Source organism: Xenopus laevis, chromosome 6L, assembly GCF_017654675.1.
Source record: "Xenopus laevis strain J_2021 chromosome 6L, Xenopus_laevis_v10.1, whole genome shotgun sequence".
Taxonomy (NCBI): domain Eukaryota; kingdom Metazoa; phylum Chordata; class Amphibia; order Anura; family Pipidae; genus Xenopus; species Xenopus laevis.
The window spans coordinates 36,935,884-36,960,458 of NC_054381.1; the positions used below are offsets into that span (position 1 = coordinate 36,935,884).

General features: G+C 34.8%; 1 protein-coding gene and 1 long non-coding RNA gene across 2 annotated transcripts in view; one reads left to right on the forward strand and one right to left on the reverse strand.

The window, feature by feature from the left end:
• The window catches only part of agmo.L (alkylglycerol monooxygenase L homeolog), a 156,283-nt gene that overhangs the window by 121,519 nt on the left and 10,189 nt on the right, over positions 1-24,575 (reverse strand). The window contains exon 3 of the mRNA XM_018267345.2: positions 10,292-10,443. Coding sequence (XP_018122834.1) covers positions 10,292-10,443 — 152 coding nt within the window. The remainder of the gene's footprint in view (positions 1-10,291; positions 10,444-24,575) is intronic.
• LOC121394543 lies at positions 5,759-23,619 on the forward strand. The gene is made up of 3 exons (XR_005961761.1): positions 5,759-5,825; positions 18,086-18,145; positions 19,959-23,619. It is a non-coding gene; the product is annotated as an uncharacterized LOC121394543 (long non-coding RNA).

Genomic DNA, 24,575 nt, shown 5'->3' on the forward strand with positions numbered 1-24,575 from the left:
AAAAACTACTGTATAACACAACAATAGAAAAGAAAACGGCAAATTAGTAGACATGTAAATGAACAGAGCCAAGGAAACCTGCATTCTAGCCAAGCTTTGCAGACGAATCTGAACATGGTCTTATGTATTGTACACTGATTTGACTAGTGTCTAGTGTTCTAGACAGGATTTCGCTATATAAGATAAATAACTCCTTGTTCCGTTATTTGGGTAAATTACAAACTACTGGTAACAAGGTATTTCTATAACTTCTTCAAGTATATATATATATATATATATATATATATATATATATATATATATATATATATATATATATACAGGTATAGGATCCCTTATCCGGAAACCCGATATACAGAAAGATCCGAATTACGGAATGGCTGTCGCCCATAGACATTTTATCCAAATAATCCAAATTTTTAAAAATGATTTCCTTTTTCTCTGTAATAATAAAACACTAGCTTGTACTTGATCCCAACTAAGATATAATTAATCCTTATTGGAAGCAAACCCAGCATATTGGGTTTATTTAATGTTTAAATTAATTTCTAGTAGACTTAAGGCATGAAGACCCACATTACGGAAACATCCGTCATCCGGAAAACCCCAGGTCCCGAGCATTCTGGATAACAGGTCCCATACCTGTATATAAAGCAAGTCTTATCTTCAAAAAAGAAATTACTGACACTTACTATAAATGAATTAGTGGACACAGGTTCCTGTTCTTGTTTTTCAGTATTTAGTATACAAGGGAGAACAACAAAAGTTATTATGGTCTAAACAATAAGTGGGTGTTTCTGTTTCAAAATGATTGGAGCCCTATGTATGCTTTATTATATCCCACCATGGAAAATAATGTAATGCAATGATTACATCTTTCCTTGTTCATGTGACAAAAAGTAACATGCATTTAAGGAACTGCATTCAGTTCCAGCTGAAACAAATCCTGAACCAAGTCCAAACTAAATCCTGGATTTGATGCAACCAAGTAGCATGGTAGACTGCAAGTAGCATGGTAGACTGATATAAAAACTAAATATCAAAATTCATGTGTGAATGTCATTGATGTTCTCCTCCACAGAGTCAAATCCATGTCACCCCAAAATTATGATAAATTAATGGTGATCCTCTTGGTTCTACCACTTATTGCTCGGTTAGATGGTGGCATGTACTCAGGTCTCACCTATCATCATCATCATTACTTTTGTAGGGAATATTAGTCATATTATTAGACAGCTCAATGCAACACACATTCTGTATAGAACTCTACAATGTATGTGTCTTTAATCATTTATACACATTCATTTAATGAATATTAATCAATTTATATCATGCTTTTCTTGTTTAAGGAAATTCAACGTGATTTAATTTTGAAACTCAAAAGGCGAAAAGCTGATATATATGTGTGTTTTAGAAAGTCTTTTAAGTGTATTTCCAATTTTCCTTTTTACACCCACTATTTCCCCCAAGACATGAACTCAGTTTCACATTGTTAGCAATTCCTTTTCCGGAAAAGGGATTTGTCTAGTGGGGGGAAATGGGAAGCATACAATAAGAGATCCTTTTCAGCCTTCTGACTTTCCATTTTCCTCTGCCAAAATGTAATAAAGTACACCTCGCTTCTCTCGACTAACTATACTGCATCAGTCCCATCTTCTGTTATAATTCTGTTTTATACAAATTCTGATAATGACATATTTCTTTATTTTTTCCTTTTCTTTTTTAAATGTTGGTTTAGAGAAATACACCTGGAATGTCTCCTGTATTGCTGGCAATACAGATGCTTTAGTTGTGTCCTTTTTAAAACTTTAAGAACTGAAATGAGGTTCCTAACAACTGTTTTTTCAGTTAGAGATAATTGCAGGCAAATAACCTACTGTAAAAAGGCAAGACATTTTTCTTTCTCCACTAAGAGATGAGGTTAACAGAAAACATCCTGTAATAGTCCCGAAAGGAATAAACTTTACCTGCAGTCATATAGGAAATGATTTTCTACAATATTAAAACAAATACATCTAGAGCAAGTATACAAAAACATGCCAAAATTAAATAGTACTTTTCTAGTTGCTTTTAAAGGGAATATGTGTTCCTCCTTTCCTACCTCCTTTATTCATTACACTTATTTTTGGCATTTCACTATAAGTTGTTCTATTAAAAGTCATGGCATATGTTCAGCTTCCCACTCGTCTCACGTAATGGGCAATGGTTTTCCTTGATCTAAGGCTACTCATGTTTCACAGAATGAGTGAGTCTTTCCTGATGAGCTATTATATGTTTTTTCCATGAAAACATTATTAGATTGCAATGAATGTATTTTTTATTGTACTAGTGAAACAGTAGAAGAGTCAAATATTATCAGATAATTGAACCTTCAGACAAATGCCAAGTGAAAGTTTGGCCATCAGAAAATATGTGTACTTATCTCAAGTTATGTAATTCTGCAATTGTTCCATTCCATTTGCATGTTTTTTTTTAATCTATTATTCTTTGTTTATATAGCGTGAACATATTCTTTATGACTTTAATGACTGTACATTTTTGCTATCAGTCCCTGCCCAAAGTGGAGCTTGCAATCAAAAGAATCCTATCACGCACTATAATCAATTTTTATAACAAACCAGTTAATCTGTCTCTTTTATTTTGGAGTGTGGGAGTGAAATACCAGAGTAAGGGAGGAAATACATGCAAGCACAGGGAGAAGATACATATTCTTTATAGACAGTGCCCAGGCTGGAACCAAATGGAGGAACCTAATGCTGTAAGGCAGCATCTATCTGTCAGTCTAATTATCTTTAATATTTTGTTCATTTAATATCTGAGTTAAAATGTTATGTTGTGCACAAAGTAAGAAACACATAGGTGCATATTTTCAAGGGTTTTGAACTGAAAAAACATAGATATTCGAAATTAAGTCGAAGTTTTTTTGGGTCGAATAGGTCCGTTCTTGATCGAATAGGTCCGTATTCGACCGTATTCAAATCGTTCGAATCAAATTAATAGCGCAATCGATGAAATTAGATTTGAAGTTTGGTCGAAGTCGAATTTTTAAAGAGACAATATTCGATAAATTTCGATTTCACATTTTTTGTTAATTCAAATCAAATTTGGACTATTCCCTATCCGAAGTACAAAAAATTAGTTCAAAAATAGTTCAAACTTTCATTCGAAAAATTCACCTCGACCTTTGATAAATCTGCCCCATTGTGTTAGAAGCACTGTGTCTAAATACAAAGATTTTTTTTTAACATCATAACCTTTATTGAAAAGATAATAACATGAATTATACAGTATGGTAATAAAAAGAAAAACAGAAAAGGGAAATAAAAAGAGAAAAAACAAAAAAAAATCAATCAACATTGTCTGGAAAACAACAATACGATGGTATGTTAGTTTTTGCATAGGTGAATTCCGAATATGGGTATTGATAGTCTCCAATAACAAGTATACATATTATACACAATAGATCTATCCGTTCACCGTGCCTAAGGGGTTGGCCACGATCCCCAAACCTTTTCCAATTTACTAGAGGATTTTCTTTTAGTGTATAGGTAAGACATACAGTTAGTCATCCAAGTTCTGAATAGGCTAGCATTGGTTTTATCATATTTGCTGGATCGCAGAACTTTATACAAATTGGAAATTAGGTGCTGGTTGTCCTGCAATTCCAGTATTCTGCAAAAAGGAGGTTTCCCAATTTTAAACGGGTCAGTAGAATCACGCCATTTTTTCTGCCGCTGAAGTCCCTGAATCAGTGGGAGTTGCCGGGGGGGGCCCTGAGGGGGTGCGGGCCCTGGCCCAATCGCACCCCCTGCTCCCCCAGTAGTTATGCCACTGGGTATAACTGTATTTAAAAAATGAAATTAACTGAATCAGACCAGAAAATGTTTGTGCCAGCAAACCAAATAATTACTTGAATTTAATATAACTTACTCAATATTAATCTGAAAGATATAATTTCCAGCAAAACATCTCTTTTAGAAAATATTCAAGATTCACGTCAAAATTTGTAGTAGTTCTGTTGAGTTCAGTCTACTTATTGGACCAGAAAACCTAACCTTATATGAACATGACAAAGCCAGCACAAGTTACTGTATGTTGCATGTTTTTTTAGCATGAATTCAATAACACTGGAACATTGGGTAAAAATGCTGCAATGTGGGGGAAACTGTCAACCTGCACAGGATTTGTATTCTTTGGACACAAAGTTGCATTTCTATGTGATATTTTATGTGTACAGGTATAGGATCTATTATTCGGAATGCTCGGGACCTGGGGTTTTCCAGATAAGGGATCTTTCTGCAATTTGGATCTCCATACCTTAAGGGGCAGATTTATCAAGGGTCAAAGTGAAAATTCAAAGTAAAAAAAATTGAATTCCAAGCTATTTTTGTGTACTTTGACTATCAAAAAGGCCAAAATTCGATTCGAATTTGAATTTTTTTTATGTACTGTCTCTTTAAAACTTCGATTTTGACCATTCACCACCAAAACCTTGCTGAATTTCTGTTTTAGCCTATGGGGACCTCCTAGAACCTATTTGGAGTCATTTGGTGGACTTTGAAAAATGTACGTTTTATGGAGCAAATACTTTGAATTGAATTCGATCGAATGCGCTAAAACTTCAATTCGAATGATTCGAATACAGCCTATTCACCCAAAGTTAAAAACTTCTATCTTTTTTAATACATTTTGATTGGTCTTTTTTTATTTGAGTTTCAAAGTTATGGGAGTTCAAAAAGACTCCCATTACTTCGAAATTTGACCCTTGATAAATCTGCCCCTAAGTTTGCTAAAAATTATTTAAACATTAAATAAACCCAATAATATTGTTTTCCCACCAGAAATTATTCATTATATCTTAGTTGGGATCAAGTAAAAGGTACTGTTTTATTAATACAGAGAAAAAGGACATTTTTAAAATTTAGATTTATTTCATATAATACACAAGAGCTATGAATATCCTGTAAATTATATCCTTATCATACAGAAAAGCCATGAATATCTTGTAAATTATATCCTTATAAACGGTGAGTACTGATGTCATTAGATGACATTTCTGTCACATGACTCACAGAAACTTGTGTATTATAATAAATAAAGTACCCCCAGTTGCAAAATATGAGGATTTTTGAAGTTGGAGTTCCATGACCTGTATAAAAACACTCTGCCTTTTGCCTCGTGTTTTTATATTGTCATGCAACTCCTCAGTAACTTATATCTTTATATTTTACAAGAGGGGTAATTTATTCCCTATTATTCCCTATATAAATGGGGTTTACTGATACGGATATTTTACTTTTGTCACTACCGTACTTTGATATTGTTGCCTACGGACTGTAGGGCTGCTTTCTCCATAGGAATTAGTGTATTAATAAATGGCTGAGTGTCTCATGGCTGGGCCTAAATTCAAAATTTGCCTCCTTTTTCTGCAAGTTATTTCCTTCTGTGTATAATTCCCAGACTGCAATCTCATAAAAGCTGAGACTTTATACTGAACACTTTCTTCCCGTCCTTGTGACATATTTTCCAAAGTATCTGTATATCACATTTGGGATATTTTCTATGTTTCCAAAGTACCAATGAAAGCTATCTGAGCTTAGTTGAGTTCAATTATTTTTCCCCTTACAACTCTTTGTCTTTGGGAGCCAGGATTTTATCATTTACAGATTTTAATATTCATTCATAAAATATGAAACAGCTTTTAACAGGCTAAATATAAAGAAGGGAGCATTACTCATACAGACGCATTAATCTAGAGCCAATCACCGTTTGTGCCGGAGGTAAGAGGAGGCGATCGTACATGGAGATAAGGCTAGAACCCTATGGTAAGCCAACACCTTAGTAAACAATGAGGACAGGAACCCCATATATCGCAATTTTAGTAAGTAACAGTATAGCATACTTCAGTTACCATATGTAACAAAAGTCACTACGTTTGCCCAGGTGCAGAACCCATAGCAACCAATAACAGGTGGCCAGTAAATGTCATATTATTGCATATAATTATTCCAATATTTATTTTTGTTTAGCTGCAATACTCTTTTCTCCATCACTTCATTGGGAGCTCAGTTGAGAAAGAGCGTAAGTAACAGATGTCCTACTTGAAAAGCAGCTGTGGATAGAAGGGATATCACTTGACCCCCCCCCCCCCACTCCCAGAGTGTTACATTGATTATTAATTTAAAGTTTCAAATTTGTTTAGTTTTTCCCTCCATATTGCAGGACTTTTTTTTTATAATTTTCTGATTTTGTAGCTTTGTATCGTGTGAACTTTTCCTAAGGACCCTGATGCTCCAAAACAAACAATGAATTATTATTTCGCACAAATAAATAGTATTCAACAATTTTAATGATTTGCAGTTAATCATGCACCCTGTCCAGGTTTCTTTCTATTTTCTAACTTATCAACAACTCTTCCTGAAAGTCCTCCTTGTATACTAGCACCAATGATAGGCTGTTGAAGTGCAGTTGAAGAACACACTAGGGGGCCTATTTATCATACTGTGTAAAACATTAACATTGAGATATTTGTTGATTGCTGATTGGTTGCTATGTGCAACATCACAAGTAATGTTTTACTCCACTTTTTACCCAGCATGATAAATAGACCTATAGAAGTACTTCCATTGGGGACAGTGATTGATAAGTGACTTCAGCCAGAACCAGCAAGAGCAATTAATTGCAAATATGATTAATATGTATTTCTGTTGGCTTCTAAATGTTGTCTTTTTGTCCCCATGTGTAGCCTGCATGCTTACAAGTATCTGCAGTATCATGCAGTGAAATTTGCATCTTCCAATTGTTGAAATGAAGTTGATCCCCAGATCTGTCTGTTCGGCCTATTAGATTTCTTGGTACCACTGAATAGCACTAGGGAATTTATAAGAACGTTCTATGGGAAGAAAACTACAGCAATGCACTGGATTAATCACCACCTGCATCTCTCTGGCACTAGAAAAAAATGATTAACACTCAAATGGAACTTTATAAATGGAGGTGCTTAACTAGTGGAGCACCAGTTAAGTTTGAAAAAATATGGGAACCCTGACTATAATTCTCAGCAACTATGCTAATCACTTGATATTCTGTATTGTGCTGCTTAATCAAGTCTGCCACACCTTTGGTTAGCCTTAAAGGGCAAGTCAACACCAAAATAAAAACTTGCCTTACAAAAGAAAACACAATAAGCAATTTTCCAATATCCATTTATTAAAACTTTTCAGTGCCTTTAAAAATATTTGTAAAAACAATTGCTATTGAAAGCAGCTGTTGCGTAACTCCTGGTTGTTATTTTTTAAACAAAAAAAAAGCCTCAGAAAAAAAAAAAAAGCCTCAGAAGTCTAAAAGACAGGTCTGTTAATCAGCTGCCTTGTCTTACATTGCATCAACAGAATCACCAGAGAAGAGAAAGGGATGAATAGTGTAATGAATAGTGATGGGTGAATGTATTTACGGCAAATTTCTACGTTTCACTGCCTGCTAGTGTTTTCACAAAACGGCCGCAAAAATCTGCCATGGAAAATTTATTGCGACACAAAAAAATTGTCATGTGTCAAAATTGCAGGGCGCATAGAAATTGTCGCTCATCAAAATTTTTCAGATGCCTATTGACTTTAATGCATTTGAAAAAAAGCAATGCTCGTAAAAAAATTTTTGCTCATTTCAAATTTGACTTGTGTGAAAATTATTTGGATGCCCATTGACTTCAATGCATTTCACAATTTTTTTGCCATTTCACAAATGTTTCTAGAATTTCTCTAATTTTTTGGTGAAGCGAAATGGGACAGATTCATCCATCACTAGTAAGGAATTGTGATGAGGAAAATTTTTTGCCAAGTTTTGCCACAAAAATGATGCCCATAGACTCTAATTTATTGCGCAATTGTTTGCACGTTGAAAAAAATGTTGTAGTATATAGTCAATGCATTTCAGAGATTTTTCTGCGTTTAGCAATTTTTTGGCGAAACGGGTCAGATTTGCCCATCACTAGTACTGAATGTAGATTGCAAAGTTGAATAAAATTATTAGACAATATATTAATTTTTGTTAACTCGCCATTTAAGACCTGTCACCTTAAGAACTAATCTCAATTACTTTTCTATTGTGTTTGTTAAATCTTGTTTCCTTCATTCTTTTGTAATCCACAATTAAAGCACATGGACAGGCACCATTTTGTAACACTGTTATGAGGGCAAACTTTTCATCATCCTTTTTATGTGGCAGAATGGGGGCCTGATGTACTGGGTACACAATTCTAGATGGTGAGGAGGGAGGGGGCATGTGAGGAGGGCAGGGACATCTGGGAATTGCAGAAGGGAAAGTGAAAAGAAATTGACTGCCCCAACTCTATGCCTCACACAAAGAGGCGGGTTAGGCAATATATGATTGACAGCTGATATTTTTAAATAAATTTATAAAATGTATTGATGTGTTAGTTAAAAAAGAATTTGGGCTGCATGTTTAATTTGAAAAGGCCTTTAATGATACAGCTTTTTTGTTACGATGACAGGTCTGCTTTAACAGTTTAAACTGTCAAATACAATAAAGGAAAACCTTTTTTCTAAAAAAAAAAAATGGAAGGAAAATTAGTAACACCCAGGGATGGGCGAATTTGACCCGTTTCGTTTCGACAAAAATTCGCCGCGGGCGAAATGTCGCAGACGCCCATTAAAGTCTATGGGCGTCAAAACAAATTTGTCGCTCGGCGAAATTATTTTGTCGCGCATCTTTTTTTTGACGCACGTCTCCATACAAGTCTATGGGCGTCATTTTTTCGGCGAAACGAGGCGAAAAAATTCGCCCATCCCTAAACACCTTCAAAAAAATCAGGAGAAAGAAAAAAGGGAAATAATTATGCATTCACCGAGAATTTATTTTATATATTCAAATGAAAAAATACAAACTGGTGATGATATTTAAAAAAAAATTATAAGCATTTGTTGTTATATCCCCTGCAATAAGGGGGTCAGCCAAATATCATAGAACTTGCTTCCCTGACCATTTCCCAGTGGGTTACATACGCTGAGATGAACAAAGAGAAAAGCCTACAAAATACCTAAAAAATAAAGTGAAACAGTTGCTTTTTTCTAAGACCAGTAATATATCAGGATTTCCTATGTTAAAAAAATAATCTTTATAGATACACGTCCCATTTGAAAGGCACAGTTAATATTTTATGTATTTTTGAAAATCTAACAATAATACGTCTGGCTTCATTCCATGTGGATACTTAATCTAACTCATCATTTCCTTTCAATACGTCCAGAAACTATCCGTTATTTCAGCTGAAAACCCAAGAGAGCTTGGAAAAAGATACTTTGCTGTTTTCTTTGTTTTTGTACTACTTCTTATGGTTTCCATAGAGTTGTAGGCATACAAATATAGATTCTTTGAAACATTTTCTATAAACTGTAATGTTATGCATATGCAAGAATGTATATTTTAATATGTCAATAAAGGAGGAAGAAGATCCCAGCACCAAAGTGTTAGGCTAGAATGGACAGACGTACCTTGTTCATAGGGTTTTTTTTAAGTTCTACGTTCCCTGGTAGTTCCAAGGGATTTTAAGTTCTAAGTTCTAAAGTACACCATTCTTGATTTGGTTTTTGAGGCAGTGAGATGATGGCACAGTTCTATTCCAATTTTTGCTAAGACCTGCACTGGCAAATGAGAAAGTGAATGGGAACCACCATGTGCCATTACCCATAGTCTATCCTCTATTTGGTCTCAATTAATACACTCGTTGCTCCGTTCAACTTCATTCATTTGATAATCATATTTTAAAATAAAAGCTGGCTAGGCAACTGGTAGCCCTTTCCTCACCCATCCTCACTCATTATGCTAATAATCATTGATAGTTCCAGTAATTAAGTGACTTAAGCTTCCCAACAAGCCCCCCATGATATTTAGAAACAAATGACTCAAGCTTCAGCACTATTAATGCTTGTTTTTTCCACAAGATAAAGAAAGTAAATGTTAATAAATACAGTTAGGATTTAAAGTAAGTGTAAGTATAAGTGTATTTACTGTATGACAAATTTGTGGCTGTAGAACGATGTAATTTGATGTTTAACAGTTGAAAAAATATACTAAGGTAATCTAGTTGTTACCTTGTTTTTTAAGAAAAATGTTGGCTTAGTACCTTTTTGGCAGGCTATGCTCCTATAAGGTCTCAGTCTGAGATATGCAGCATTCCTCTTAAAACCAATGCTCTGAAGCTACCCTTTCTCACATTACATCATTCTTTGTGTCATTCATATTGAATTAACCCACAATTTGGATGATTTCCTACCATGAGCAAAGCGATGAAACCAATAGTATCCAAAGTCTACACCAAGGAACGTCAACCACCAGGTCCACGGAGAATCCCAAGGCAGCTCAATCAGTCTGTAGTTGTTCCATATGTAGATGTAAGAGGCCACCTCAAATCCTCTAAATGCAACACTGTATTAAGAGAATATAAAGACTCTATTAAACCTAAGTGCTTTATTTCTTAAAAATAAATAACTTTCTGTATATGTTTCTTTCTTACTGTATAACAGCTAAGGGGGTTATTTACTAAACTCGGAATGCAAAAATCACGAAAAATTTGTGATTTTTTTAAATAAAATCTGACTTTAAAAAAATCACGGATTTTTCAGAATTTATTAAACCCAGAGGATGGAAAAGTCTGAATCTCAAAATCCAGCATCTCAGACCTGTCGAGGTTGCATATAAGTCAATGGGAAAAGTCCCAATGATTTTTTTATGTGCGCTGGGTTATGTGCAATACCCCAAAGTTTTTGGGTGAAAATTACGAAAATCATGAAAATCGGATGAAAAAAGTCCGAAATATTTGTGAAAATCTGAAATAAGCGTAAAAAACTGATTTGATCTGAGTTTGTAGCAGAAAATATTGAGATAAATTCGGAGTTTGATAAATAACCTTTGATAAAAGTGTTATTTATGACACCTTTAAAGACCTTGGGGGTTATATAATAAAACTAAGGGTCTATTTACCTATAGCAACCTGCAGGTAACATTTACTAGTCAACTGTTTAAAAGCAAACATTTTATTTGTTGCTGGGTTATACCTTGTATTGCATATGGTATGGTATGGAGGTGTATATTTAAAAGGAAGCACAAATGTCCATCAAAACATTTTTGAGGCTTTCAGTGGTTCTTTATTATATAAAGCGCTATAATAAGTTCAAGCAAGAGCATTAGAACAACATCTTCATTTACAGTCTAAATTTTCACCACTGGCGGAATGTGGAACTTTGCAGCGAATCTGCACATGGCAAAAATTGTAAAAAAAACCCCCAGATTTTGTTCTCATTCTTCAATAGCACTGTGGATCTTGACAGCGCTATATAAATAAATGATGATGATGATGATGATAGAAATTGGCCTTTTGTATATTATTTTATCTGTTTATATGATCACCAATACTTATGCACCATGAGATACATTTATTCTGTGTTCTAGGAATATTTTTGTATACAGAAAGTATTTGGGACAAATGGCACCACATAAGATATAAGTATACCAGCTAACACATTTCAAATCTGTGCTTTGTAGTTGACTTGCTTTCTTTTAACTGGTTAAAGTATTCTGGAAAATGCTGTTATTCTATGTTGTTAAACAACATACTGATCAAGGGCAAATGTAGTTATCATAACAAAAGAACTACAAAGCCTTTTATACCAGAAGAAAATCTGGTTGCAGACAGGGGGAAAGGGTTTTTATAGTATGGTTTCAATTGGCATGAGGGGATAACAGGTAGACATAAGTTTTGCCATTTGCAAAATAAAGTAAAACTGCCAGTAACTAAAATCTCCTATTTCCTGCACAGGTGCCAGGCTTTAAACAGACCTTCAATTTACAGCCTTGTCACCGAACATAATAGTGCTGACACAAATCGATCTGAAACATGCCTAACACACACCAGCTACAGGTTCTGTTTTATCTTGTATTTGCCTTCGGTGGTATGTCATTTTATTGCACTCAGTAAGTCATGCACTCAAGAAAAATCGGCTTTAAGTAAAACATAAAAGTCAGCTTAATTTCGTTAGAAGCAATTAAACATCATGAATCCTATTTTGTGCTTCTCTGCTGAAATGAGACATATGCGGGAACACATTGAATATGCAATACAAAAGTGGAAATCCACAAAAACATAACATAAGCTTTGTGAAAAATAAACATAATTTCAAGCAACTTTGCTATATACATCATTTAAAAAATATGCAGACTTTTCAGGATCTATAATGGTTTCTGACAGTTCCCTAAGCCTAGCCCCCTGCTCTCCTGCTGATCTTTCTGACTACTTTGCTGACCTGGTTGACTACTGTTACTTTGTGTCAACAGCCATCTGTCCTTAGCCTGCATCCTCCATACCCCACAATTCCCTGCACATGTGATTTCAATAAGGAACAGAACATCAAAGTGCAATGCATTGTGGGTTATGTAGTTCCTGCATGCTGTCTGTAAACTGTGGAGAAGTTGTTACAATTTGTAACATCAGTGTTTAGTCCCTCCTTCCCTGCCAGGATTTCAAATGATGCAGAAAGAGAAGAACTGTTAAACAGCTGGATTTCAGCATAGATAATTGCATTTATTCATACTTTTTAAAGAAACAGGTAACTGTGATTGATATATTAGGGGTTTCAGAGTTTTGTGGGCCTCTTTAACAAATTTTGGTTTGGAAGCCGGACTTCCCCTTTAAAATCACCTCATATATATATATATATATATATATATATATATATATATATATATATATATATATATATATATATATATATATATATGACAGGGTCTTGACAAAGGTCTTAGGCAGAGACTGAAACGTTGGCCAGTTTTTTTTAATGTAATTAATAAAGTATGGATTTTTAAATTTTCTATTAATCCCAGTGTGCACCGATTTTTTTGGACGTATTGGATAATACAGTTTGTTCGTTCAGTTCAGAGTGCGTTAGAACTTTTGGACTATATATATATACTGTATATATTAATATAAAATAGTCCACAAAAGCACTCAGAGCCACAAAGAATAAACTTGTTTCAGTGCATCTTTAATTTTGCATGGTGTATCAACGCGTTTCGGTCCGCATGGGGCCGTCGTTAGGGCACTTAGATATCTTAGGGACCTTACTGATTTTCCTGCTGGTCCCCAGACAGATATACAGAGAAAAAAAGAATTTAAAGAAACCACTCCAATTGAGTGTTTTGTCAACACAGTTCTCACCATACTTGATGTCACAAGTCATCTCACAGGACCTCATTACGTAAGTTGATAGGACACAGAAAAGCATAAATATAGAAGTTTGTTACATATACCAAACCTGGTTTTCCTGCTGTTAACCTACATCTACTAGCATCCCACCAACAATGTCAAGAATGTGTGTGTCAACAAAATGAAAGAAAAAACAATAGAACATACCCGGTACCCATAATAGCTTATATCTTCATCGCTGTTTTCCCAGGATATCAATAATCAAGAATTTGTTACCAGCTCTTTGTACTAAGAGTTACACTGTAAGTCTCTTACTTTTGTAGGCTCCATTGGGGCAGGTACTGATGTGGTCTGTAATGTTTGTTAAGTGCAGCAGAAAAAAAAAAAACCTAAGTTGACAATGTCATAAAATACATATCACGTGCAGTAACCAATAGCAACCAATCGGCAGAAATCATTTAATGGTCATCTGTTTAAAGGCACCCATCTTTCTGGTTGCTAATGGCTGATGCACTTGGCCTTCTACTTTTTACCTGCACATTGATTATAAAGTGCCTCCCAATAATTAGCTACCATTCTTTTAAATGGGAAATGCACTTATGATAGCTCTACCAAGGTTCTTGCCATTTGTCTGGGACTTAATTCATAATTTGTCAACAGGCTGGAAATCTGCTCATTGTATGCACAGCAGTAAGATATGTAACTACCACCTACATAAAGCATGCTGCATTTATAGGGTGTTAGATGCTTTCTGCAGCAGATATATTGATGCTGTCGACCAGCCTTTTACCTTATGTAAGGTAAGTGCCTTCAGACATGAGGGAAACCCCTTCTTTGCATATGTAGATATGGATCTGAGACAAACAAGGTATTAAACGCTGCTACTTAACACTATTAATTGTCTGAGGCAAAAATAGGACTGTAATTAATGGCACATCTATATTCATACTTACATTCAGCCCTAGAGTGTAATTCACAAAAAACAGTTTTGCAATTGCTTGCTTGTCCTATTAAAAGCTTTGTAAATGTGTTCAGATGAATAGGTGATATTTTTATTGACTGTGCTTGGCAATTTTACCACTACATTTCATTTGAGTTGATAATAAAATAGGACAGGTATTTGTCTAAGCAATTTTAATTAAAGCATTGCTCTTCAAGGTTTTTGGTGTACCTTTTAATTTATTTTTGTCAGGGGTGAGGAGTGGTATGGGATAAGAGACTACATAGCTGTACAACTTCCAGCCTCATTCCAGCCTAGGCATTTTGCATTCCAGGTGGCTACTGACATTCTACTCTTCTGAATCTCCTACACATATTCTTAACTGTAAGGAACATGAAACCAAAGCAGCAACTGTAATGTCGGTATGGTGGATGAGTGATGTACTGACCTTGAGTGATGTGGTAAACCTACAAAGAAGGGCCTTTCAATAAATAACTAGAAAGGAAAATTAGATTCGTAAAAGGAAAAATATCCTAGAAATATTTCTTTAAGGCATTGCTGGTCAGCTCTTCAAAACATGTTCACTTCCACAATTTATTAAAATTCTGTGTTAGGGCCCAATGCAACCCTATTTTCTATTAATTTCTGAATGTGCATCAAGCGGCAGAATATGCAGCTTGTTGTATCTGAAAAAACTGCAATGAAACGTGAATGGAGTAAAATGCAACTCATGACCAGGCAGAATATAATTAAATCAATTAGCATTTAGGTGCACTCAAACCTGCAACTCAAATGCATAAATATGTGTATAAAAGCTTTTACTATGTTATACACATAGGGGGTTATTTATCAAGCTCCAAATATCCAATCCTCGAATAATTCGTAGTTTTCGGAGCAAAAAAAAAACAAATTTTGCGAGATTTATTAAAGTCTGATGGTCTAAAAACTCAGAATCTGAAATCCCGGCATCTGATGTCCGTACCGATATCCAATTATTTTGTGGGTTTTGTCGCAAACAAACTCGTAGTTTCTGCGGAAAACTCGGAACAATTCAGAGTTTTCAGGGAAAGCTCGGTAGTTGCCCGACCCTATTTTTTTCTGGCTTTTTTCTTCATAAATAAGGTCCATTCGGGAATTCGGAGTTGCTCGAAGTTTGATATGAGAAATATTGAGATAAATTTGGACCTTCATAAATTACCCCCATATTGTGTCCATTGTCGGGAAAACAAAAAAACTCCAAAATATAGGAATACCATTTTCCATGGAGTCCTAAATAATTCTTATATACTGTATATTGACTGATTTCTTCTGATTTTCTATAGACTATCATTAACTCATGGTGATACTATTGATTTGTGGGAGATTTTTAAATATTTTTTAATTGCCACATTGTGGAAAAATTGAACATAAAGTATATATATATAATCCAGAGAGCTATATATTACTGATACACAGAAATAGTTATGGGTAAGGTACTTTAATGGAAAGGTCTGCTAATGAGAGCTCAAAACAAAGCCAGGAGTAGAATTGCAGATTCAAGTAGTAAAACATTAGATATAGAAAATTCATCATTTCACCAGGTTCAGCATTTATAATGTCCAGGAAGATATTGGTGTCTTTTACATGTCTTTTACAATGTAACAGATTCCCTATAAAGAAACAAAACATAAACAAAATGTCCATAATTCAGATATTAGGACTGAGCTATCAAAAGTTGTGATTGTAAGTCTCTTGGTATTTGTGAGTCTGGAGTTTGTGAACTTGCTTGGATTTAGTAATGTGGATCAGATTTAACAGGTGGGTAGACTAGATAGAAGAAGTGGAGAAAATGTTTTCAATAGTCTGACTTCCAGACGGCTGGTTGCAAGTTCCGGATTTTTTTTTACAGTGCTTCCAGATTTCAGCTGATAAGTTTTCAATGATACCTTTTTTTCCATTTGCTGCCTGTATGCAAGAAGCTGCCCTCTTCATATTTAGACTGATCTGTGGATCTGGTTTTCTATTATTCAAGGATGGTAACCTTTCTGTAAAAACATCCTTCTTAATGACATAATTTGACCTTAAGGTTTGTGTTTGAAAAACTCTGATCTAATGGACATGTGCATGCAATTAGTGGTTTAAGGTCTTTGCATTTTTCTTCTCATGCAATGTATATGCCTAATGTTGCATATATATATATATATATATATATATATATGTATATATATATATATATATGTATATGTATATATATATATATATATATATATATATATATATATTTGAAAGGAACATCCTGAAATTAGTTTGTTCTTAATAAATGTCCCATCAGAGACTAAGGGGCAGATTTTTTAAGGGTCAAAGTGAAAATTCGAATGAAAAAAATTCGAATTTTGAGCTACTTTTTGGGGCATATTTATCAAGGGTTGAATTTCGAATTGAAAAAACTTTGAAATGCAAATTCAAAAAGACCAACCGAAATTAAGTCTAAGTTTTTTTTGGTCGAATAGGTCCGTTTTTGATGGAGTCGGTCCATATTTGACCGAGTTTTTCCCAAAAAAAACTTAGATTTTTAATTAACCCTCGATATTCGACCATCAAAGTAAAATCCTTCGACTTCGAATATCAAAGTCGAAGGATTTACCACAAATACTTCGATTGATCGATCGAAGGAAAAATAGTTTGATCGGATGATTAAATCCTTTGAATCGAACAATTCGAAGGATTTTAATCCATCGATCAAAGATTTTCCTTCAATCAGAAATAGCTTAGAAAACTTATGGGGAAGGTCCCCATAGGCTAACATTGTAGCTCAGTAGGTTTAAAGTGGCGAAGTATGTAGTCGAAATTCTTTTTAAAGAGACAGTACTTCGATTATTGAATGGTCGAATAGTCGAACGATTTTTAGTTCGAATTGTTCGAATCATAGTCAAATTCATACTCGAAGGTTGAAGTAGCCTATTCGATGGTCGAAGTACCCAAAAAAAACGTAGAAATTCAAAGTTTTTTTACTTCGAATCCTTCACTCGAGCTTAGTAAATGTGCCCCTACAAGTAAGTTCTAAACTTCAGTTTCAACTACCTTTAGATCCAACACAGGGGTATAAGGATAGGAGAAGCAGATCCTGTAATTGGGAAGCAGCCCAAGAGTACAGAGGCAGTGATGGGCGAATTTCTCCCGTTTCGATGCGCAGAAATTCGCAAACCAGTGAAAAATTCACAAAACACAGCTTTGTCAGAATTGTTGCAGACGTCTAAATATTTCAATTTCAATTGAATTTCAATTTTGGGAATTTATTCGCTGGCGGCAAAACGAAGAAATTCGCCGCAAATTCACACCTGCTGAATAAATTCGCCTATCACTAAACAGAGGGCCAAGTGAGGATCAGTGATTTCAACATGTCTATGAAACAGGTTATATTTCTGAAACTTTTGAGAGCAGTAAATATATGTTGGTCTAGGGCCCAGTAATACTTTTACTTTTTAGGTTACCATTAGTGATGGGTGAATTTATCCCATTTCGCCTCGCCGGAAAACTCGAGAATTTCCTGCGAAATTCCCAAAAAAGGAAAAGATTTGCAAAACGTGATTTTTTTTCGTGAATTTCTGCAAATTTATTCGCAGGCGGCGAAACTCGGAAGTTTGCCGCAAATTCACACCTGCCAAATTAATTCGCTCATCACTAGTTACCATCATCTTTCAAGTATGTATTTATACCTGTAGGAAGGTCAAACATAATGCAATTGGCAAAGCATCAGACAGATAATTTATCAAATGTATCATGCACATTTTAAGTTGCATGGGCTTGTATTAAACTTGGTATAATAGCCAGCATACATATCATAATTAAGGATTTCTGACTTTATCACTTTGAGTCTTATTGTCTATGAGAGGTCTGAATGTACTTATGAAACTCAAAGCATAGTTTTTTTTATTTATTTTTTATTACAGGTTTTATCCAGAATGCTCGGAATCTGTTATCCAGAATGCTCAGGACCTGGGTATTTCCAGGTAAAGGATCTTTCTGTAATTTGTATCTCCATACCTTACATCTGCTCAAACATCATTTAAACATGAATTAAACCTAATAGATCCCATAACTGGGACCATATGGAAGAAAATGACCTAATGGGCCAGAATCAATTCAGTGAGAAAAAGGTTTATCACGGGAAAACTCATGTTTGAGATTCAGTTTGAGATTCAATTTGAGATGCAATGCAATTCAGAAACTGATCGTATGGTTTATCATGTGAAAAATAAAAGAGGTCCTCTGCACCCAACCCATTTTCAATATATTTAAGACAGAGACATTTTGTGCATACTGCTACTGAAAAATGCCTTACCCTTTAAACAAAACTGGGATTGTTTGTCCATATATTGTAATATATTAAAACTAATGAAGTCAATGGAAAAAAACTGCAACTGAAGTTGGAGAAAAGTTTTTTCTCTAATTGAATCTCATCCATGACGTTATAAACCATGAGATAACTTTTTCTCACTCAATTGAATCTGGACCAATACTGTTTAAGGGGCCAATTCACCAAGCTCGAGTGAAGGATTCGAAGTAAAAAAAACTTCGAATTTCAAGTAGTTTTTTGTGCTCCTCGACTATCAAATTGGTGTAAATTTGCCTGAGTAGAATGATTTGAATAGATCGAGCACAAAAATGCTGCGACTATTCGCCCATTCGATAGTCGAAGTACTGTCTCTTTTAAAAATACTTTGACTGCTATTCCCCAGTCGAATTTCGAGGGATTTAACCCCTCGAAATTCGACCCTTGATGAATTTGCCCCTAAGTATTATAAGATGAAGAAATAATTATTAGTATGGGGCAAATTCATCAAAGGTAGAATTTTGAGGGGTTAAATCCCTCAAAATTCGACTGGGGAATAGAATCGAATAGGCAATTCGGGCGAATTTACGCGTTGGCGAATAGTCGAATTCGCCAGGCGAATAGGCGCTTGGTGGAATATTCGCTCGAAGGATTTTCATTTGATTGAATGCCTTTTTTTATTCGATCAAAAACTTGGAAAACAAGCCTATGGGACTTTCCCATACGGTTTTAAAGCAATTCGGTAGGTTTTAGGTGGCGAAGTAGGCAGTCAAAGTATTTTTAAAAGAGACAGTACTTCGACTATCAAATGGGCGAATAGTCGCAGCGTTTTTGCACTCGATCCAGTACTTCAACTATCGAATGGCGAATAGTCGCTGCGTTTTTGCGCTCGATCTATTCGAATCAGTCTACTCTACGCCAATTCGATAGTCGAGGAGCACAAAAAACGACTTGAAATTCGAAGTTTTTTCACTCGAGCTTGGTGAATTGGCCCCTTAATGTTGGTTAGGGATAAATAAAAATACTGTATAGTTGTAAGTTAAATTAGCAAAAGATGTTTCTATAGGCTCCTGTGATTTAAATTTAAACCAGCCTATTCACTGTATATAGCTTTTTTTTTTTTTAAGCTTTTTAATAGCCATCCCAAATGCATTTTATTTTAATCAGGATGTTCAAAGCTGCTACACCTCCTGATTTAAAGCAGATTAAAAGGGAACTTTATGATGAAGAGCATTTTAGTGATTAATGAGCTAGTAATCTGAAAAAGATATAGTATGTGCCATAGATTTTAAGGATGTGGCAAACCATTCCTACAAATAGGTAAAATAAAAATGAGTCCCTAAGAGAGGATACAATCAATGGTGTGTTAATCTAACTTTCAGCTGCTAATGATTTTCACCAGGATTTCCCCTGATGCTGTGGCTTCGGCCAAGATATTGTTTTAACAATTTCTGTCAGGTTTCTCTTATTTTTCTTCCTACTGAAATTAGTTTGACTGTGGAAGAAACCCGAGCAGCAGATATTACTAGCAGTTTCTGACAAGATTTCCTCACACCTATGATGGAAAAAAAGGTTCTTTTTTTTCACCTTCTGTCTATTTTCCACTCCATTCTTTCCATTCTCCACAGTTTGTATCATAACGAGGAAGGAAAATGTGTTGAATATAAAGCTCAGCGTTCAAGTTAATTGGTGTTCATGAAACTGGCAGATCTACAATTTGTACGAGCTGCTGTGCGCGGCTTTAAAAACTCTAAAGGCTTCGAAGGAGTTATGCAATATGACAAAATATAGTACCTGCGGGGTGTCCATCTGCTATAAAATGATTTTCACAGCTAATCAATTAGGAAAAAAAAGTCATTGCTTCAGTAGAGTCAGTGCAGCAAGGAGAATGAATGCACTGCGTTCCATGTCAAGTAATGAAGTGATATTACACACAGTGCATTTTAATAGCTTCAGCAGTCCCTCATCTGAGTGCATTCTTAATAGATGCTCTACGCACACTGCCAAGTTGGCTGCTTGGATGAAATATCAATGAGCATCATGTAAGAGCTTTTGTTAGTCTATCCGATGATACTTTCAGGGAAGACATGTGTGTTAAAAGTCCACGGTGCAAAATGAAGAGCATATCATGTATGGCACAATCTTCAACACCTTCATTTATTTTTACGAATAAAAAAACAGTTGTTTTCTGGTCAAGCCAACATAAGTAGCGATGGGTGAATTTGTCCCGTTTCACTTATTTATGAATTTCCTGCGAATTTCATGAAATGGGGAAAAATTTATGAAACGCAAATTTTGACGCTGGCGTCAATTCACAGACCTCAAAATTGACACACATTAAAGTCAATCGGCGTCCCTTTACTTGTGCCCAGCGTCGGAATTGTTGCAGACGTCAAAAACATTGACGCCGCCGAATTTTCAGCAGTTAATTTTCGCAGCAATTTTGCGAATTTATTAGCCTGGCAGTGAAAGAAATTTGTCGCTAATTCGAGCCTGACGAAAATTTACCCATCACTACATATAAGCCATTATTTACGGCATCATATATTTCATTGTATTTAATTCCATTAGGAGATTCCAGTCTAATGCAGTAACTAATATAGTTAAAATATGCAAAAGCTATGCATATGCACCAAGAACTGTATATATATATATATATATATATATATATATATATATATAGTTCTTGGTGATATCATCAGTTATAATCTGTACAGTGATGTAATTTGTATGCCTACAGTTTTGTGATTTAATCAGGGCATGGATCTCCTTGTTGACTCCTAATATACTTTAGATTAGGGGGGTATATTATTTCCTTTCTTATACAGGTATGGAATCCGTTATCTGGAAACCTGTTATCTAGAAAGCTCTGAATTACCAAAAGGCTGTCTCCCATAGACTCCATTTTATCCAAATAATCCAAATTTTTAAAAATTATTTCCTTTTTCTCTGTATAAAACAGTACCTTGTACTTGATCCAAACTAATATATCATTCATTTTTACTGGAAACAACACCAGCCTATTGGGTTTATTTAATTAAGATCTCAAATTCATGTAAAAATGTTTTGGTAAAAAAAAAAGCAAATATTCTAACTGCTAGAAAGACATCATCATTGAAAGTAATATATTCCAGAGTATTACAAAACTGTCATGTGGGATCAAAATGTACTTTAACTACCTTTAGAAAATGTGCATAACTCATCAACCAATCAATTAACCTTGCTTTGGACATCATGAGCAGAACAATCAAGGCCCATCAGCATCAGGTTCCTGACACTAATTTCCCAGTTCCACTTTACCCTGCCCAACAAACCTCAGAGGTCATAATAATAGCACTCAGTATAACGTCTCTGTAATTGACTGTAGCATGGCTGTCAGGCTGGATGTGCAGTTGGGTACTACACTGGCAAAGCTTATAAAATATTTGAATACAAGCATTTAAAATAAATCTCCCCATTCCAGTAATACAGTTGGACAGTTCCACAGAGTAAGAATGGAAATGTGGACTGATTTCTAGAACACAATACCTGTGCAACCAACCAAGATCAAATGCACTGTTACTTTGGGGGCAACGTATATCTGAATTTAAAAGACCTAAGACTCAGGAGTCTGTTCTTCCTCATTAGAATACACTATTGAGCAACAACCGTTTTGTAATTCATAGAAGGAGAAAATATGCATTGAAACAAAACTTTCAAAGTAAATGATAAGACAGAGAAATATTTTGTCATATTAGGAACTAAAGAGTGATTGACAGAACTTTGAAACTAAAAAAAAGTCTTTACAGGAATAATGTTCCTTATCCGTAAACCTGTTATCCAGAAAGCTCCCATTAGGTGAAGCTATCTTCCATTGTTTACATATTAAGCAAATAATATTAGTAATAAATATTATTGCAATAATAAAACAGTACTTTGTTCTTGATGGCAACTATGCTGCATGGATCTGTATAAATGGTGATATAATGATTATGGAAGACCCCCCCATCCAAAAAATCCAAGGTCGAAAGAAGATAATCGGATTCTATAGCAGTAATAACAAAGTGCAATCACCTTGCTCGTATAAGATTACTATAATAAATCTGACGTATAAAGTTACGTTAAAACTAGAGGCAAATAAATTCGCCTGGCACGAATTTGCGGCGAATCTCCGTGATTCGTCGCCGGCGAATAAATTTGTGAATTTTCCACAAATTTCGGATGCGGATGCAAAATCGGCGTGTCAACACTATTCAAACGCCCATTGACTTTAATGCCAGCATCAGCTTGGACACGGGCGTCAATTTCCAATTTTCAGGATTTTTCGTAAAAATGGCAGATTTTCACAATTTTCCCATGAATTATTTGCCGTTTCGCAAATTTCACGATTTTTGCAGGAAATTCACAAATTTTTTGGCGAAGCCAAACGGTTGAAATTCGCCCATCACTAGTTAAAGCGTATGCAACTGACGTAACTTCCACAAAAATGGCTTAACTTGCATAGAAGTAACTATGCTATGTAACTTACATAAAAGCTTGTGTAAGTTACGTATCAAGCAATGGATACATAGAAGCTTAAAAGTAGCAGCAGGTGTAAACTACACTGACCACCAATAAATTAAAAAGCTTAATGTCAATTCCACTGCTCCCAATAAACTGGCTGGCTTATTAGCACATTAATTAATTATGTTTACTATTTTTTGTGATTGTGATTTTTGTGCCAAACTATTATGACACCCTCATATAAGCCTTAAAAGTGTGTGATGGACAAATAATATCCATAATTCTATACAGTAACTGTCTGATGAAGTATATTAGATTGCAAAATGCTAATTTGTATTCTTATTTGTGTTCTGTTTATGACTTGTATTACATTTCCCTCAAAAAGTCTATATGATTGGGTTACAATTTAACTCAACATGTACATTAAAATACTGGCCTGTATTAAGCAATCATAAAAAAATTAAATCTCTGTTACCTACAGGTCTTTTTTATTATACTTTCTACTGTCTGGGAAGATAATTTAACTGCAATAGACTTAACAGCGTTGTTTGCCTTTGCAGTTGGTTTTAATTTTTTATTATTTGTGATTTTTGCGTTATTTAGCTTTTTGTTCAACAGCTCTCTAGATTTCCATTTTAGTAGTCTGGTTGCTGGGGTACAAATGACCCTAACAATCATGCACTGATTTGAATAAGACACTAGAATATGAATAGGAGAGGGCCTGAATAGAAAGTTAAGTAATAAAAAAGTAGCAATAACAATACATTTGTAGCTTTACAAAGGGGCACATTTTCCTAGGGTCGAATATCGAGGGTTAATTAAATCCTTCTAATCGAACGATTTGAAGGATTTTAATCCATCGATCGAAGGATATTCCTTCAATCAGAAAATTGTTAGGACGCCTATGGGGACCTTCCCCATAGGCTAACATTGACCTCGGTAGGTTTTAGGTGGCGAACTAGGGGGTCGAATAATTTTTTTAAAGAGACAGTACTTCGACTATCGAATAGTCGAATAGTCAAACGATTTTTACTTCGAATCGTTCGATTCGAAGTCAAAGGTCGTAGTCGAAGGTCGAAGTAGCCCATTCGAATGGTCAAAGTAGCCAAAAAAAACATTCGAAATTCGAATTATTTTTCCTCTATTCCTTCACTCGAGCTAAGTAAATGGGCAAAGTGTTTGCTTTTTAGATGGGGTCAGTCCCTATTTGAAAGCTGGAAAGAAATAGAAAATAAATGCAAATAATTAAAAAAAACTATAAAAAAAAAGAAATAATGAAGACCAATTTGAAAGCTGCTTAGCCTGGCCATTCTATAACATGCTAAAAGTTAACCCCTTTAAAACATTTCCCAAACCCATGATGCACACATTTTATTATAGAAAATGAGCAGCACATTCTAATGCACCAAGAAGTTAATTTATTTTTATTTTTTCATAAATCCTACTGCAAATGACCAGTACAAAAAATTGCTAATTCAACGTGTATTTTCGCTAGAATTTTTCTAAGGCTCCATGTACAGCATGTAACATAAATTAGTCATGGAAATAAACAGAAGTGAATCATTTGTTCTTCAGCACATGCTCATTTTTAAATTCTATTTTAATTCAAGCATTTTTTTAAGACT